Here is a 13,927-nt window from a genome sequence, read left to right as displayed (position 1 = left end):
GTTATAACAATGAAAAATGGAAACAACCTAAATGACCCAAAATATGGGATTACAAGGGGCTAAATCATGGTGCATTCAAATGAAGAGAATCTGTAGCCATTGAAAGTGGTGGTATAGGGCTGTATGTAATGGCATGGGATGTATGTTTGTGTGAGGTGCATTTTATAGAGCATTTTGTAAAATAATAAATTTGAAATATATATATATATATATTTGTATATATAGAAAATTCTTTCTGGAAGGATATACCCCAGATGTTGACAGTAGTTATGATAAGACCATGTTTGATTTTTGAGTGATTTAAAAAAAAAAAACAGTTTTTTAAACTTCTGTAAAATTGACGTAAATTACTTTTATGAGAGCATATATGAACTATCATTTTTATTTTTTATTTTTTTATTTTTATTATTTTATTTTTGAGACGGAGTTTCGCTCTTGTTACCCAGGCTGGAGTGCAATGGCGTGATCTCGGCTCACCGCAACCTCTGCCTCCTGGGTTCAGGCAATTCTCCTGCCTCAGCCTCCTGAGCAGCTGGGATTACAGGCACGCGCCACCATGCCCAGCTAATTTTTTTTTTTTTTTTTGTATTTTTAGTAGAGACGGGGTTTCACCATGTTGACCAGGATGGTCTCAATCTCTTGACCTCGTGATCCACCCGCCTCGGCCCCCCAAAGTGCTGGGATTACAGGCTTGAGCCACTGCGCCCAGCCCGAACTATCATTTTTAAAAGATTGATGTTATTGTCTGGGTGTGGTGGCTCATGCCTGTAATTCCAGCACTTTGGGAGGCCGAGGTGGGTAGATCATCTGAGGTCAGGAGTTCCGGACCAATCTGGCCAACATAGTGAAACCTCGTCTCTACTAAAAATAGAAAAATTAAGGCTGGGCGCGGTGGCTCACGCCTATAATCCCAGCACTTTGGGAGGCCAAGGCAGGTGGATCACGAGGTCAAGAGATTGAGACCATCCTGGTCAACATGGTGAAACCCCATCTCTACTAAAAATACAAAAAAAGTTAGCTGGGCATGGTGGTGCGAGCCTGTAGTCTCAGCTACTTGGGAGGCTGAGGCAGGAGAATTTCTTGAATCCAGGAGGTGGAGGTTGCGGTGAGCCAAGATCGTGCCATTGCACTCCAGTCTGGGTAACAACAGTGAAACTCCATCTCAAAAAAAAAAAAAAAATAGAAAAATTAGCCAGGTGTGGTGGCGGGCCTAGCTACTCGGAAAGCCGAGGCAGGAGAATTGCTTGAACCTGGGAGGCAGAGGTTGTGGTGAGCTGAAATCTCGCCACTGCACTCCAGCCTGGGCTACAGATTGAAACTCCGTCTCAAAAAACAAAAAAATGATTGATATTATAAAAAAACTTTGGTGAGCCGGGCATGGTGGCTCACGCCTGTAATCCCAGCACTTTCGGAGGTGGAGACAGGCGGATTACAAGGTCAGGAGTTTGAGACCAGCCTGACCAACATGATGAAACCCCATCTCTACTAAAAACACAAAAATTAGCCTGGTGTGGTGGTGTGTACCTATAATCCTACCTACTCAGGAGGCTAAGGCAGGGCAATCACTTGAACCTGGGAGGTGGAGGTTGCAGTGAGCCAAGATCACACCACTGCACTCCAGCCTGGGCAACAGAGCGAAACTCCATCTCAAAAAAAAACAAAACCAAAAAAAACCTTTAATGATCTATCATTTTACCTTTAAGTCAAGTTATCCTTAAAATGAATAACGTATGAAAGATTTCTGAAGTATTCTAATAAATGCTACCATTTTTGTGAATGTAAAAATCATGTAAATTTTTAAATTCTAGTTATAAAATTCTTGATAACTGTAAAACAGTTATTTCCTAATTTAATATCACAAATTTAAAATACTTAACACTTTTTTTTGGTGACGGAGTCTTGCTTTGTCACCAGGCTGGAGTGCAGTGGTGGAATTTTGGCTCACTGCAACCTCCGACTCCCTGTTTCAAGCGATTCTCCTGCCTCAACCTCCCAAGTAGCTGGGATTGCAGGCAAGTGTCACCATGCCCAGATAATTTTTGTATTTTTAGTAGAGACAGGGTTTCACCATGTTGGCCAGAATGGTCTAGATCTCCTGACCTTGTGATCTGCCCGCCTCGGCTTTCCAAAGTGCTGGAATTACAGGTGTGAGCCACCAAGTCCAGCCAACACTTTTAACGTCTGTTATTTCTGGTCAGATTAAATGATATACTTTTTTTTTGAGTAGATGCTCAATATTTGTTTAAAGAACAAATTTATAACCCTCTGCTTTATGGGTGAAGATCCTGAGGCTCCCAAGGGACAGCTGACTTGCTGCCAGCCACTTAGTCAGCAGGTGGCTCCAGGGTCAGTGCTCTTCATCCCTATATTACATTGTCCCTCCACCTTCAGCATACAGCTTGATATTTATGTAAAATTAAAATGACAGCATACTCTTTATTTTTCCCACTCTTTGTAGAAAGAAATATACCAGTCTTTAAGTTGTTATTTTAAAATGGAATAAAATAATTTTCATGGTTTTCTTTGGGTTGGCAGGTGATTCATCCTAAAACTGATGAACAGAGATGCAGACTTCAGGAAGCTTGCAAAGATATTCTCCTTTTCAAAAATCTTGATCAGGTAACATTGATTTCTAAAGTATTTTTATTATATGATCTTTTAGCTTTGCTCCTATTTGTCACTTAAACTTTAATTTTTAGCCTTCTAGCCACAGCCAAATTAAGCATAAAACCTTAGATTCATCTTACATATAAATGTTTTCATTGCATTGACTACTTTAACCCAGACATGATTTTTCAGATGCCTTTTAGTGCAGTAGTCCCCTTTATTCTTGGTTTTGCTTTCCAAGGTTTCAGTTGCCCATAGCTAATGACAGTCCAAAAATACTAAATGGAAAATTCCAGAAATAGCAGATGTGGTGACTCATGCCTGTAATCCCAGCACTCTGGGAGGCTGAGGTGGGTCGATCACCTGAGGTCAGGAGTTCAAGACCAGCCTGGCCAACATGGCGAAACCCCATCTCTACTAAAAATACAAAAATTAGCCAAGCATAGTTGCACACATCTCTAATCCCAGCTCCTCAGGAGGCTGAGGCAGGAGAATTGTTCCACTCCAGGGGGCAGGGGTTGCAGTGAGCCAAGATCATACTACTGCATTCCAGCCTGGGTGACAGAGTGAGACTCCACCTCAAAGTTTTCGAAAAGGAAATTCCAGAAATAATTCTTAAGTTGTAAAGGGCATGCCGTTCTGAATCTTATGCTGTCCTGCTCTGCTACCACCCAGAACGTAAATCATCACTTTGTCCCAGTGTATCCATGCCATATATGCCACCTGTCCATTAGTCATTTAGTCACCATTTAGCAGTACTCCTATTTAAGTAACCTTATTTTACTTAATAATGGCCCCAAAGCACAAGAGAAGCAATGCTGGCAATTCAGATATGCCAAATAGAAGCCATAAAATGCTTTCTTTAAGTGAAAAGATGAGAGAAATTTAAGGAAAGAAAGAAAGAAATCGTATACTGAGGTTGCAAAGATCTATGATAAGAATGAATCTTCTGGCTAGGCGTGGTGGCTCACGCCTGTAAGCCTAGCACTCTGAGAGGCCGAGGTGGGTGGATTGCCTGAGATCAGGAGTTCAAGACCAACCTGGCCAACATGGTGAATTTCCATCTCTACTAAAAATACAAAAATTAGCCAGGTGTGGTAGCACGCGCCTGTAATCCCAGCTACTCAGGAGGCTGAGGAAGGAGAATTACTTGAATCCAGGAGGCAGAGGTTGCAGTGAGCTGAGATCATACCATTGCACTCCAGCCTAGGTGACAGAGCGAGACTCTGTCTCAAAAAAAAAAAAAAAAAAATAAGAAGAAGAATAAGAGGGCCAGGCGCGGTGGCTCACGCCTGTAATCCCAACACTTTGGGAGGCCGAAGAGGGTGAATCACGAGGTCAAGAGATCGAGACCATCCCGGTCAACATGGTGAAACCCCATCTCTACTAAAAATACAAAAAATTAGCTGGGCATGGTGGCGCGTGCCTGTAATCCCAGCTACTCAGGAGGCTGAGGCAGGGGAATTGCCTGAACCCAGGAGGCGGAGGTTGCGGTGAGCCGAGATCGTGCCATTGCACTCCAGCCTGGGTAACAAGAGCAAAACTCCGTCTCAAAAAAAAAAAAAAAAACAAAAAAGAATAAGAATCTTTTTATTTGTGAAACTGTGAAGGAGGAAAAAGATATTTATGCTAGTTTTGCTGTTGCATCTCAAACTGCACAAGTTACAGCCACAGTGTGTGGTAAGTACTTGGTTAAGATGGAAAAGCATTACATTTGTTGATGGAAGATATGAACAGAAATGTGTTCCAGGTGACAGCAATAGGATTCAACACCATCTGTGGTTTCAGACATCCACATATCCCTTTGGAACATACTCCCCATGGATAAGGGGAGGACTGCTGTATTTTTCTGAGCCGCTTTGTCACTTTCTCCAAGACAGTACTGATCATTTGAAGACCATGAAGTTTGGTCATGTTGCAAGGAAATGCTCAGATTTGCATGACCCTGGCTTAGGGTCTGAATTTGTCCTACAAAGAGATTGATTTTTCTGAAGATGCTGGTATGTAGTTCCCTTCATTAATAATAGTTACCCCACTGGCTTACCACAGTGTGTGATAAGTGCTTCTTGAGAATGGTGTGTTTCTGTAGGGCTTAGCATAGGATCTATAACCTGGGCCTGTCCTCCCTCTCTTGGTGGTAGAAGTAAAGAACCAGGGCTACATCCTGATAGTCCTAGTACATTTGGGCTGCTATAACAAAATACTGTAACCTGGGTGGCTTATGAACAGTGGAAATTCCTCACAGTTCTGGAGTCTGGGAAATCAAGCTCAAGGTGCCATCAGATTTGGTGTCTGATCAAGAGCCCACTTCTTGGTTCAGAGATAGCCATCTCTGTGTTCTCACATGGTAGAAGGAAGGAGGGAGCTCTCAGGGTCTCTTTTATAGGGACACTAGTTCCATTCATGACCTAATCACTGACAAAGGCCTTACTGTCTATTACCATCACATTGGGTGCCAGGTTTTAACATGGAATTTTGGGGTGACATAAATATTTAGTTCATGGTAATAGAGAATCTTCAGATTTCCTGTTTCTTTTCTACTTTGTTTCTTCTCTATTCTTCTCTACGTTGAAGGCCACACATTAAATAGAATGAGGCCAGACACAGTGGCTCACGCCTGTAATCCCAGCACTTTAGGAAGCTGAGGCAGACAGATCACTTGAGGTCAGGAGTTCAAGACCAGTCTGGTCAACATGGTGAAACTCCATCTCTACTAAAAATACAAAAATTAGGCAGGTGTGGTGGCATGTGACTGTAGTTCCAGCTACTTGGGAGGCTGAGGCAGAAGAATCGTTTGAACTAGGGAGGTGGAGGTTGCAATGAGGTGAGATTGCATCACTGCACTCCAGCCTTGGTGACAGAGTGAGATTCTATCTCAAAAAAGTTAAAAATTAAAAATTAAAAAAATTTAAAACCACATGAATGGCTGAGGTGCTGGGCCTATTGAGGAGTCCCAGAATGTGCAGAGACAGGAAGGCTGGGATTACATTTCCTCTATTACCCAGCTCCTACAAAAAAGGCTTCTGAAGACATTTCCACAGCCCTCCCTGGGAATCTGGCTGGTCAGATATGAGCTTAAATGCATCAGTCAAAGGAGTTAATTAACCTTGGTGTCTGTAAACCAGTCTAATAACTGTGTCGTTTATAGTAATAGCCAGAGCTTTACTCAGAGCTTGTTAGTCTCAGACTGAATGAGACAAGGACCATGAGCTCAAGGAAAGGCTGGTTGTAAGAAACAGTGGTCTGTGTTAGCTGTTTTCCCTGGAAGACCCATCCATGTAACTGGAAAGGGGACTTGCTGCTTTATCTGTGAATAAAACCTCTTGTAAATTTTATACCATTAGAGTTGTTATAAGGGAAGTTTCTATGTCAATCTAATATTCAGTTTTCTTAGTGTTGGAGAATACTATTTTAGTGTTGAAAAGTTGTAACTTGGCTGGGCATGGCGTGGCTCACGCCTGTAATCCCAGCACTTGGGAGGCTGAGGAAGGTGGATCATCTGAGGTCAGGAGATCGAGACCAGCCTGGCCAACATGGTGAAACTCCGTCTCTACTAAAAATACAACAATTACCTGGGCATGGTGGCAGGTGCCTGTAATCCCAGCTACTTAAGAGGCTGAGGCAGAAAAATCACTTGAACCTGGGAGGCAGAGTTTTCAATGAACTGAGACCGTGCTATTGCACTCCAGCCTGGGCAACAAGAGTGAAATTCCGTCTTGAAAAAAAAAATTACTTCTCTCAATAATGTCTTTTTTCTGGTAGAGGATCCAGTCTAGAATCTCATGTTACATTTAGTTGTTATTTCTTCTTAATCTCCTCCAATCTGTGGCAGTTTTCAGTCTTTCCTTGTCTTTCATAATCTTGACACTTTGAAGAGTAATTCTATAGAATGTCTCTCCATTTGAGTGTGATGTTTCCTCATGATTTTGGAATATGGTTATATTTTTGGCCAGACTATCACAGAAATTATTTTGTGTCTGTCTGAAAGCATCATATCAAGGGCCTCATGATATCAGTATGTCTTATTGCCAGCAATGTTGGTTCATTCCTTTTTATTGCTGAATAGTATTTCATTGTTCAAAAATACCAATTTATCCATTTTTCTGTTAATGAATACTTGGTCTATTTCTCGTTTTTAGCTATTATGAATAACACTGTCAACATTTTGTATAAATCTTTTTGTGAACCTTTCCCCCAAGTTATCTTGAGTAAAATACTTGAGAGGAAAATTGCTGAGTCATAAGATAGGTATATGTTTGACTTTGTAAACAAATCTGCCAGATCAGCTGGGTGCAATGGCTCATGCCTGTAAATCCCAGCACTTTGGGAGACCAAGGTGAGTGAATCACCTGAGGTCAGGAGTTCAAGACCAGCCTGGCCAACATGGTGAAACCCCCTCTCTACTAAAAATACAAAAATTAGCTGGGCATGGTGGCACACACCTGTGATCCCAGCTATTCAGGAGGCTGAAACAGGAGAATCACTTGAACTCAGTAGGTGGAAGTTGCAGTGGGTCGAGATTGTACCGTTGTACTCCAGCCTGGGTGAGAGAGTGAGACTCTGTCTCAAAAAAAAAAAAAAAATCTGCCAGATATTTTTCAAAGTAGTTTTACCACTTTGCATTCCTGTCAACATGAGATATCATGTTGCTCCACATCCTTACTAACATTTTATATTGTCAGTATTTTTAGTTTTAGTCATTCTGATTAGTGTATTTGTTTCAGATTTAAAATTTATTTTCCAAATTTCTATTTTTAAATTTCAAATTTATAGAAAATTCACAAGAATAATACCATGAATACCCAGACACCCTTTACCTAGACTGGCCAGTTGTAAACATTTTAGCATTTTACCACATTTGCTTTTTCTCTTGTGTGTAAGTTTATATAAAGAGTGAAAGAAAAGGGAAGTATATATAAAATGTTTTTCTTTTGTTCTGAATCATTTATGACATCATGACTCTTCACTACTAAATATTTAGGATGTATTTTCCAGGAACAAGAATATTTTCCGGCCTGGCGCAGTGGCTCACACCTGTAATCCCAGCACATTGGGAGGCCGAGGCGGGCAGATTACTTGAGATCAGGAGTTTGTGACCAGCTTGGCCATCATGGCAAAACCCTATCTCTACTAAAAATATAGAAATTACTTGGGCATGGTGGCACGCACCTGAAATCCCAGCTACTCGGGAGGCTGAAGCAGGAGAATCACTTGAACCCGGGAGGCGGAGGTTGCAGTGGACCGAGATCGCGCCACTGCACTTCAGCCTGGGTGACAAAGTGAGACTGTCTCAAAAAAAAAAATCAAAAAAGAATATTTTCCTATGTTAATACAATGCCATTTAATAAATCCAAGAAATTAAACATTGGTGTAATATAAAATCACCTAACAACAGCCCATACTCAGATTTCCTTAATTTTCCCAGTAAAGTTCTGTATAGCTTTTGGTTTTGTTTTTCAATCCTAAATCATACAGTAAGTCCTCACCTAACATCCTGAATCACATACAATAAGTACTCACTTTAACATTGTTGGTAGTCTTGAAAACTGCAACTTTAAGCAAAGCAACCTATAATGAAGCCTTTTTTCACCTCATCATTGTTATAACATAACTGTTAGATTTGAGGACATTGTTTTGCTTAAATTCACATTTTTGAAGAAACTATCAGCCACATTGAATGAGGACTTACTGTATTTCATTTGGTTGTCATGTTGTTATTTTAGTCTCCTCTAACCTAGAAATGCTCCCCTTCCACCTATCTTATTCTATATCTCATGACACGTGTGTTTGAAGAGTCCAGACTAGAAGAAGAAAAGTTACTCAGAACAAGAGGCTTCCAGCAGGCAACCCACAGGCTAGGTACAGATGTCTGTGTTTGGTCTGTATTGTACATGAAAATTTTAATTTATTGCCAATATATAAATAGATTTTTGGCAACACTGGGCTCACATTCCAGTGAATGTGGGTAGTATGTCAGTTGTAAGCTATCCTTTTTAGTATTTGTGAGCTCATACAGTATTCAACACACATGGAACTAAATATACTTTTTGGTGGTACTCAATTATCTTGGTAGCACAGTCACTCTGATAGAACATAAAATCACATGGAATTATGCAGTCATAAAATTATTCTCTTTCCAGGTGTTCAGTCTACATTCCTTCAAAGAGAAAGTCTTTTTTAAATTGAATCTGGTGTTTTTTAGTGAACCCCTAATAATCACTGATCTCCCTGTCTGACAGGGATGCTGGCCCCAGGCTGAGACCATTGTTTCGTTAGAATTTAATAATATTGTTTTCTTTTCCTTATACTTATCCATATAGTTGATGTCTGGTTATCTCAGGCAATATTAGTAAGTAATTGTGTGTGTTGTGTGTAAATGAAGCAATATTAGCTGTCTTATAATAGATCTCATTTGTTGAGTATCTGTTGTTTCATAAATACTTTCCTTAGGTTTTTCTCTTTGGGTCATAAAAATTGACGAGGTAGAATCTTTGTTATACTCTTTTTACATATGAAGAAACTGAAGTTTGCCGGGCATGGTAGCTCATGCCTGTAATCCTAGCACTTTGGGAGGCCAAGGTGGGTGGATCATCTGAGTTCAGGAGTTTGAGACCAGCCTGGCCAACATGGCAAAACCCTGTCTCCTCTACTGAAAACAGAAAAATTAGCCAGGTATGGTGGCGCAGGCCTGTAGTCCCAGCTATTTGAGAGGCTGAGGCAGGAGAATCGCTTGAACCCAGGAGGTAGAGGTTGCAGTGAGCTGAGATTGCACCACTGCACTCCAGCCTAGGCGACAGAGTGAGACTCTGTCTCCCCGCAAAAAGAAAAAAAAGATACTGAAGCTCAACGAGGTTAAGTGATGTGTTTGACTAGTCAAAGGCAGTTGTGCTGTTCTGAAAGATAATCTCTAAGGCCATAACAGCCCTTTAGATCTGATGATCCTGTTAAGATCAACACCTGTAGGAAGGTGTGTCAGCATGTGGCTTTACACATGGCATAGTGCAGCCATCAGGCAGGTGACAGTCATGTGGATGTGGCTGGGAAAACATGGACCATGATTTAGATAATATTTCTGCGTAAATTATGGAAAGCTTATTCAAAACAATACTGCCTCAGAAAACGTGCCAGTTTTCTCTCTGCTGAAGTACATGGAGGTAAAAAGCTGAATGGTCCCAAGAAAGCATTTGTTTCAGACAGCCTTTAGGTTTCTGCTTGAATGTGGGGACTTCTGTTATATAGTCACAAATTGACATAATTATGGTCACTGCTTTTTTTCAGCAAATGTAAAAGCTATTTTTTCTTCTGTGCATACTCTGCAGGAACAGCTTTCTCAAGTTCTTGATGCCATGTTTGAAAGGATAGTCAAAGCTGATGAGCATGTCATTGACCAAGGAGATGATGGAGACAACTTTTATGTCATAGAACGGTAGGAGATGGAGCTTTGCAATTGTGTGGCCACATTTAATTGGATTTGTGATTCAGGGCAGATGCTTTATCCTATTCTGTATTCAACCCAGAGAGGCTTAGGGCCAGGTGAACAAGCTTCCCAAAGCCTGTGAGAGTCCACAGCTTGTCCCTCTCTACCAATGCTGTCCTGAGTCCTCAGCACAACTCTTATTTGAAGAGCCATCATCTAGAGTAGAAAGTTTCCTTTAGGCCAGGTGTGGTGGCTCACACCTGTAATCTCAACACTTGCGGATCACCTGAGATCAGGAGTTTACGACCAGCCTGGCCAATATGGTGAAACCCTTATCTACTAAAAATACAAAAATTAGCCGGGCATGGTGGCACACACCTGTAATCCCAGCTACTTGGGAGACTTGAAAAAAAATTTATCATAAATACGGGTTTCCCAGGTTAGTGTTCTACTACCTTTGCTTTATTAAGTTATTGTCAAGGCTGGGTGCAGTGGCTCACACCTGTAATCCTAGCATTTTGAGAGGCTGAGGCAGGCGGATCACTTAAGGTCAGGAGTTCAGAATCAGCCTGGCCAACGTGGCAAAACCCCATCTCTACTAAAAATGCACAAAAGAGAAAGAAGGTAGCCAGGCATGGTGGTGTATGCCTGTGGTCCCAGCTACCTGGGAGGCTGAGGCAGGAGAATCACTTGAACCCACGAGGCAGGATATTCTTTTACTTAAGTGTAGGACAATTATAAAAATCACAAATTAGGCCGGGCGCGGTGGCTCACGCCTGTAATCCCAGCACTTTGGGAGGCCGAGATGGGTGGATCACGAGGTCAAGAGATCGAGACCATCCTGGTCAGCATGGTGAAACCCTATCTCTACTAAAAATACAAAAAATTAGCTGGGCATAGTGGTGCTTGCCTGTAATCCCAGCTACTAAAGGCTGAGGCAGGAGAATTGCCTGAACCCAGGAGGCGGAGGTTGCGGTGAGCCGAGATCGCGCCATTGCACGCCAGCCTGGGTAACAAGAGCGAAACTCTGTCTCAAAAAAAAAAAAAAAAAAAATCACAAATTAACATTTATATATACTACATCTAATTACGGACCTTATTCAAATTTTTCTAATTATTCTCATTTTTGAGATTCTTTTGATCTCTATCTAAGTGGCTGTACTAGATTCATTAACCAATGCCTTTCCTCTTGAGCCTTTTCTTATTCAGGTTCTTGAACAGAGAATACTCTCCCTCTTTGAGTAACCTTTGGGTTCTGACTACCTGTGACAAATTATTACAATTAAAGGAAATGTTTTTTTTTTTTTTTTTTTTTTTTTTTGAGACGGAGTTTCGCTCTCGTTACCCAGGCTGGAGTGCAATGGCGCGATCTCGGCTCACCGCAACCTCCGCCTCCTGGGTTCAGGCAATTCTCCTGCCTCAGCTTCCTGAGTAGCTGGGATTACAGGCACGCGCCACCATGCCCAGCTAATTTTTTTGTATTAGTAGAGACGGGGTTTCACAATGTTGACCAGGATGGTCTCGATCTCTTGACCTCGTGATCCACCCGCCTCGGCCTCCCAAAGTGCTGGGATTACAGGCTTGAGCCACCGCGCCCGGCCCAAAGGAAATGTTTTAATTAGAGTAAAGATGACGTAAATAATGTCTTCTCAGAGAAAAGACTTTGGTCTTCATCTTTTACGCTAATGGCAATAGTTTTGTTTTTTTGAGACAGAGTCTTGCTCTGTGTCACCAGGCTGGAGTACAGTGGCCTGATCTCAGCTCACTGCAACCTCCACCCCCCAGGTTCAAGCGATTTTCCTGCCTCAGCTTCCCAAGTAGCTGGGACTACAGGCGTGCGCCTCCATGCCCAGCTAATTTTTGTATTTTGAGTAGAGACAGGGTTTCACCATGTTGGCCAGGATGGTCTTGATCTTTTTATTTCGTGATCCACCTGCCTCAGCCTCCCAAAGTCCTGAGATTACAGGTGTGAGCCACTGCGCCTGGCCCAGTATAGTTTTTAAATAAAATTATAAATATAATATTTCTTTGGGTTTTTTTTTTTTTTAACCAAATGGTTTTTTGTGTTTTTAAGACAGAGTCTTACTCTGTTGCCCAGGCTAGAGTGTAGTGGTGCAATCCCAGCTCACTGCAACCTCCACCTCCCAGATTCAAGGGATTCTCCTGCCACTGCCTCCTGAGTAAATGGGTTTATAGGCCCCTGCCACCACACCCAGCTAATTTTTGTATTTTAGTAGAGATGGGTTTTAACCATGTTGGCCAGACTTATTATTACTATTTTTTTGTAGAGTCTTGCTCTGTTGCCCATGCTGGAGTGTAGTGGTGCAATCTTGGCTCACTGCAACCTCTGCCTCCTGGGTTCAGGTTATTCTTCTGCCTCAGCCTTCTGAGTAGCTGGGATTACAGGTGCATGCCACGATGCCTGGCTTGTTCTTGTATTTTTAGTAAATACGGGGTTTTGCCATGTTGGCCAGTGTGGTCTTGAACTCCTAACCTCAGGTGATCCACCCTCCTCGGCCTCCCAAAGTGCTGGGATTACAGGCCACCATGCCTGGTCTATACTTATAATATAATAAAATCATATTACCACCTCCAGCAGCCACCTTTCCCCTTTGCCCTGCTTTGTACTCCTGCACCAAGACAGAGTTCCCATTGGGCACTTATGGTCTGGGAAATAAGCATCTGCCTGTACATGCCCACAACTTAAAGACTGAAATGCTTTTTTACAGAGGGAATGATTTATTTCATACGTAAACAAAAGAGGTTATTCTTTGTACAGTGAAAGTAGTGAATGTGAATAAGAACCGGGCAGGGCAGTTTACATTTGTAATCCCAGCACTTTGGGAGGCCAAGGTGGGAGGATTGCCTGAGCCCAGGAATTCAAAAGCAGCCTGGGCAACATAATGAGACCACATCTCTACAAAACATTATTTTAGGCCGGGCGTGGTGGCTTACGCCTGTAATCCCAGCAGTTTAGGAGGTTGAGGTGGGTGGAACACTTGAGGTCAGGAGTTTGAGACCAGTCTGGCCAACATGGCAAAAACCCTATCTCTACTAAAAATACAAAAAATTAGCCAGGCATGGTAGCAAAACCCTATCTCTACTAAAAGTACAAAAAAATTAGCCAGGCTACTTGGGAAGCTGAGGCAGAAGAATCGCTTCAACCCAGGAGGCGGAGGTTGCAGTGAGCCAAGATCACACCTTTGCACTCCAGCCTGGGCAACAAGAGCGAAACTCTGTCTCAAAAAAAGAAAAAAAGCAAAAACAAAACATTAAAAAAAAATTAGATGGGTGTCAGGCACAGTGGCTCATGCCTATAATCCTAGCACTTTGGGAGGCCGAGGCGGGCGGATCATGAGGTCATGAGTTCGAGACCAGCCTGACCAACATGGTGAAACCCCATGTCTATAAAAAATAAAAATAAATAAATAAATAAAATGGTGTAGCATTTTTTTTCAAAAAGGTGGGGGGAATGGAGGGGAGGGAAAAAGAAATTAGCTGGGCATGGTGGTGCATGCCTATAGTTCCAGCTAATTGGAAGGCTGAGGTGGGAGGATCACTTAAACCCAAGAGGTTGAGTCTGCAGTGGGTAGTGATTGTAATACTGCACTCTAGCCTGGGGGACAAAGTGAGACCCTGTCTGAGAATAAAAGAAAAAAGAATGTGGTGATTAACAAATAGGAAAGGGCTGACCACAGTGGCTCATGTCTGTAATCCCAGCACTTTGGGAGGCCAAGGCAGGCGGATCACAAGGTCAGGAGTTTGAGCCCAGCCTGTCCAATATGGTGAAACCCCATCTCTACTTAAAAATATAAGAATTAGCTGGGTGTGGTGGCTCGTACCTGTAGTCCCAGCTCCTTGGGAGGCTGAGGCAGGAGAAGTGCCTGAACCTGGGAGGTGGAG

The 13,927-nt window shown here is 42.3% G+C and overlaps 1 protein-coding gene across 2 annotated transcripts in view; it reads left to right on the top strand.

The window, feature by feature from the left end:
* Window positions 1–13,927, top strand: part of PRKAR2A (protein kinase cAMP-dependent type II regulatory subunit alpha) — a 97,501-nt gene that overhangs the window by 55,841 nt on the left and 27,733 nt on the right. For both annotated transcript variants that reach the window (XM_064367062.1, XM_021667575.2), the window contains exons 4-5: window positions 2,536–2,619; window positions 9,927–10,033. In XM_064367062.1, coding sequence (XP_064223132.1) covers window positions 2,536–2,619; window positions 9,927–10,033 — 191 coding nt within the window. The remainder of the gene's footprint in view (window positions 1–2,535; window positions 2,620–9,926; window positions 10,034–13,927) is intronic.

This window comes from Aotus nancymaae, unplaced genomic scaffold (assembly GCF_030222135.1).
Source record: "Aotus nancymaae isolate 86718 unplaced genomic scaffold, 86718_ANA_hifiasm-v0.15.2.pri h1tg000067l, whole genome shotgun sequence".
Classification (NCBI taxonomy): domain Eukaryota; kingdom Metazoa; phylum Chordata; class Mammalia; order Primates; family Aotidae; genus Aotus; species Aotus nancymaae.
Note: the sequence above shows the minus strand (reverse complement) of the source record. Positions and strands in the feature narration are given on the sequence as shown.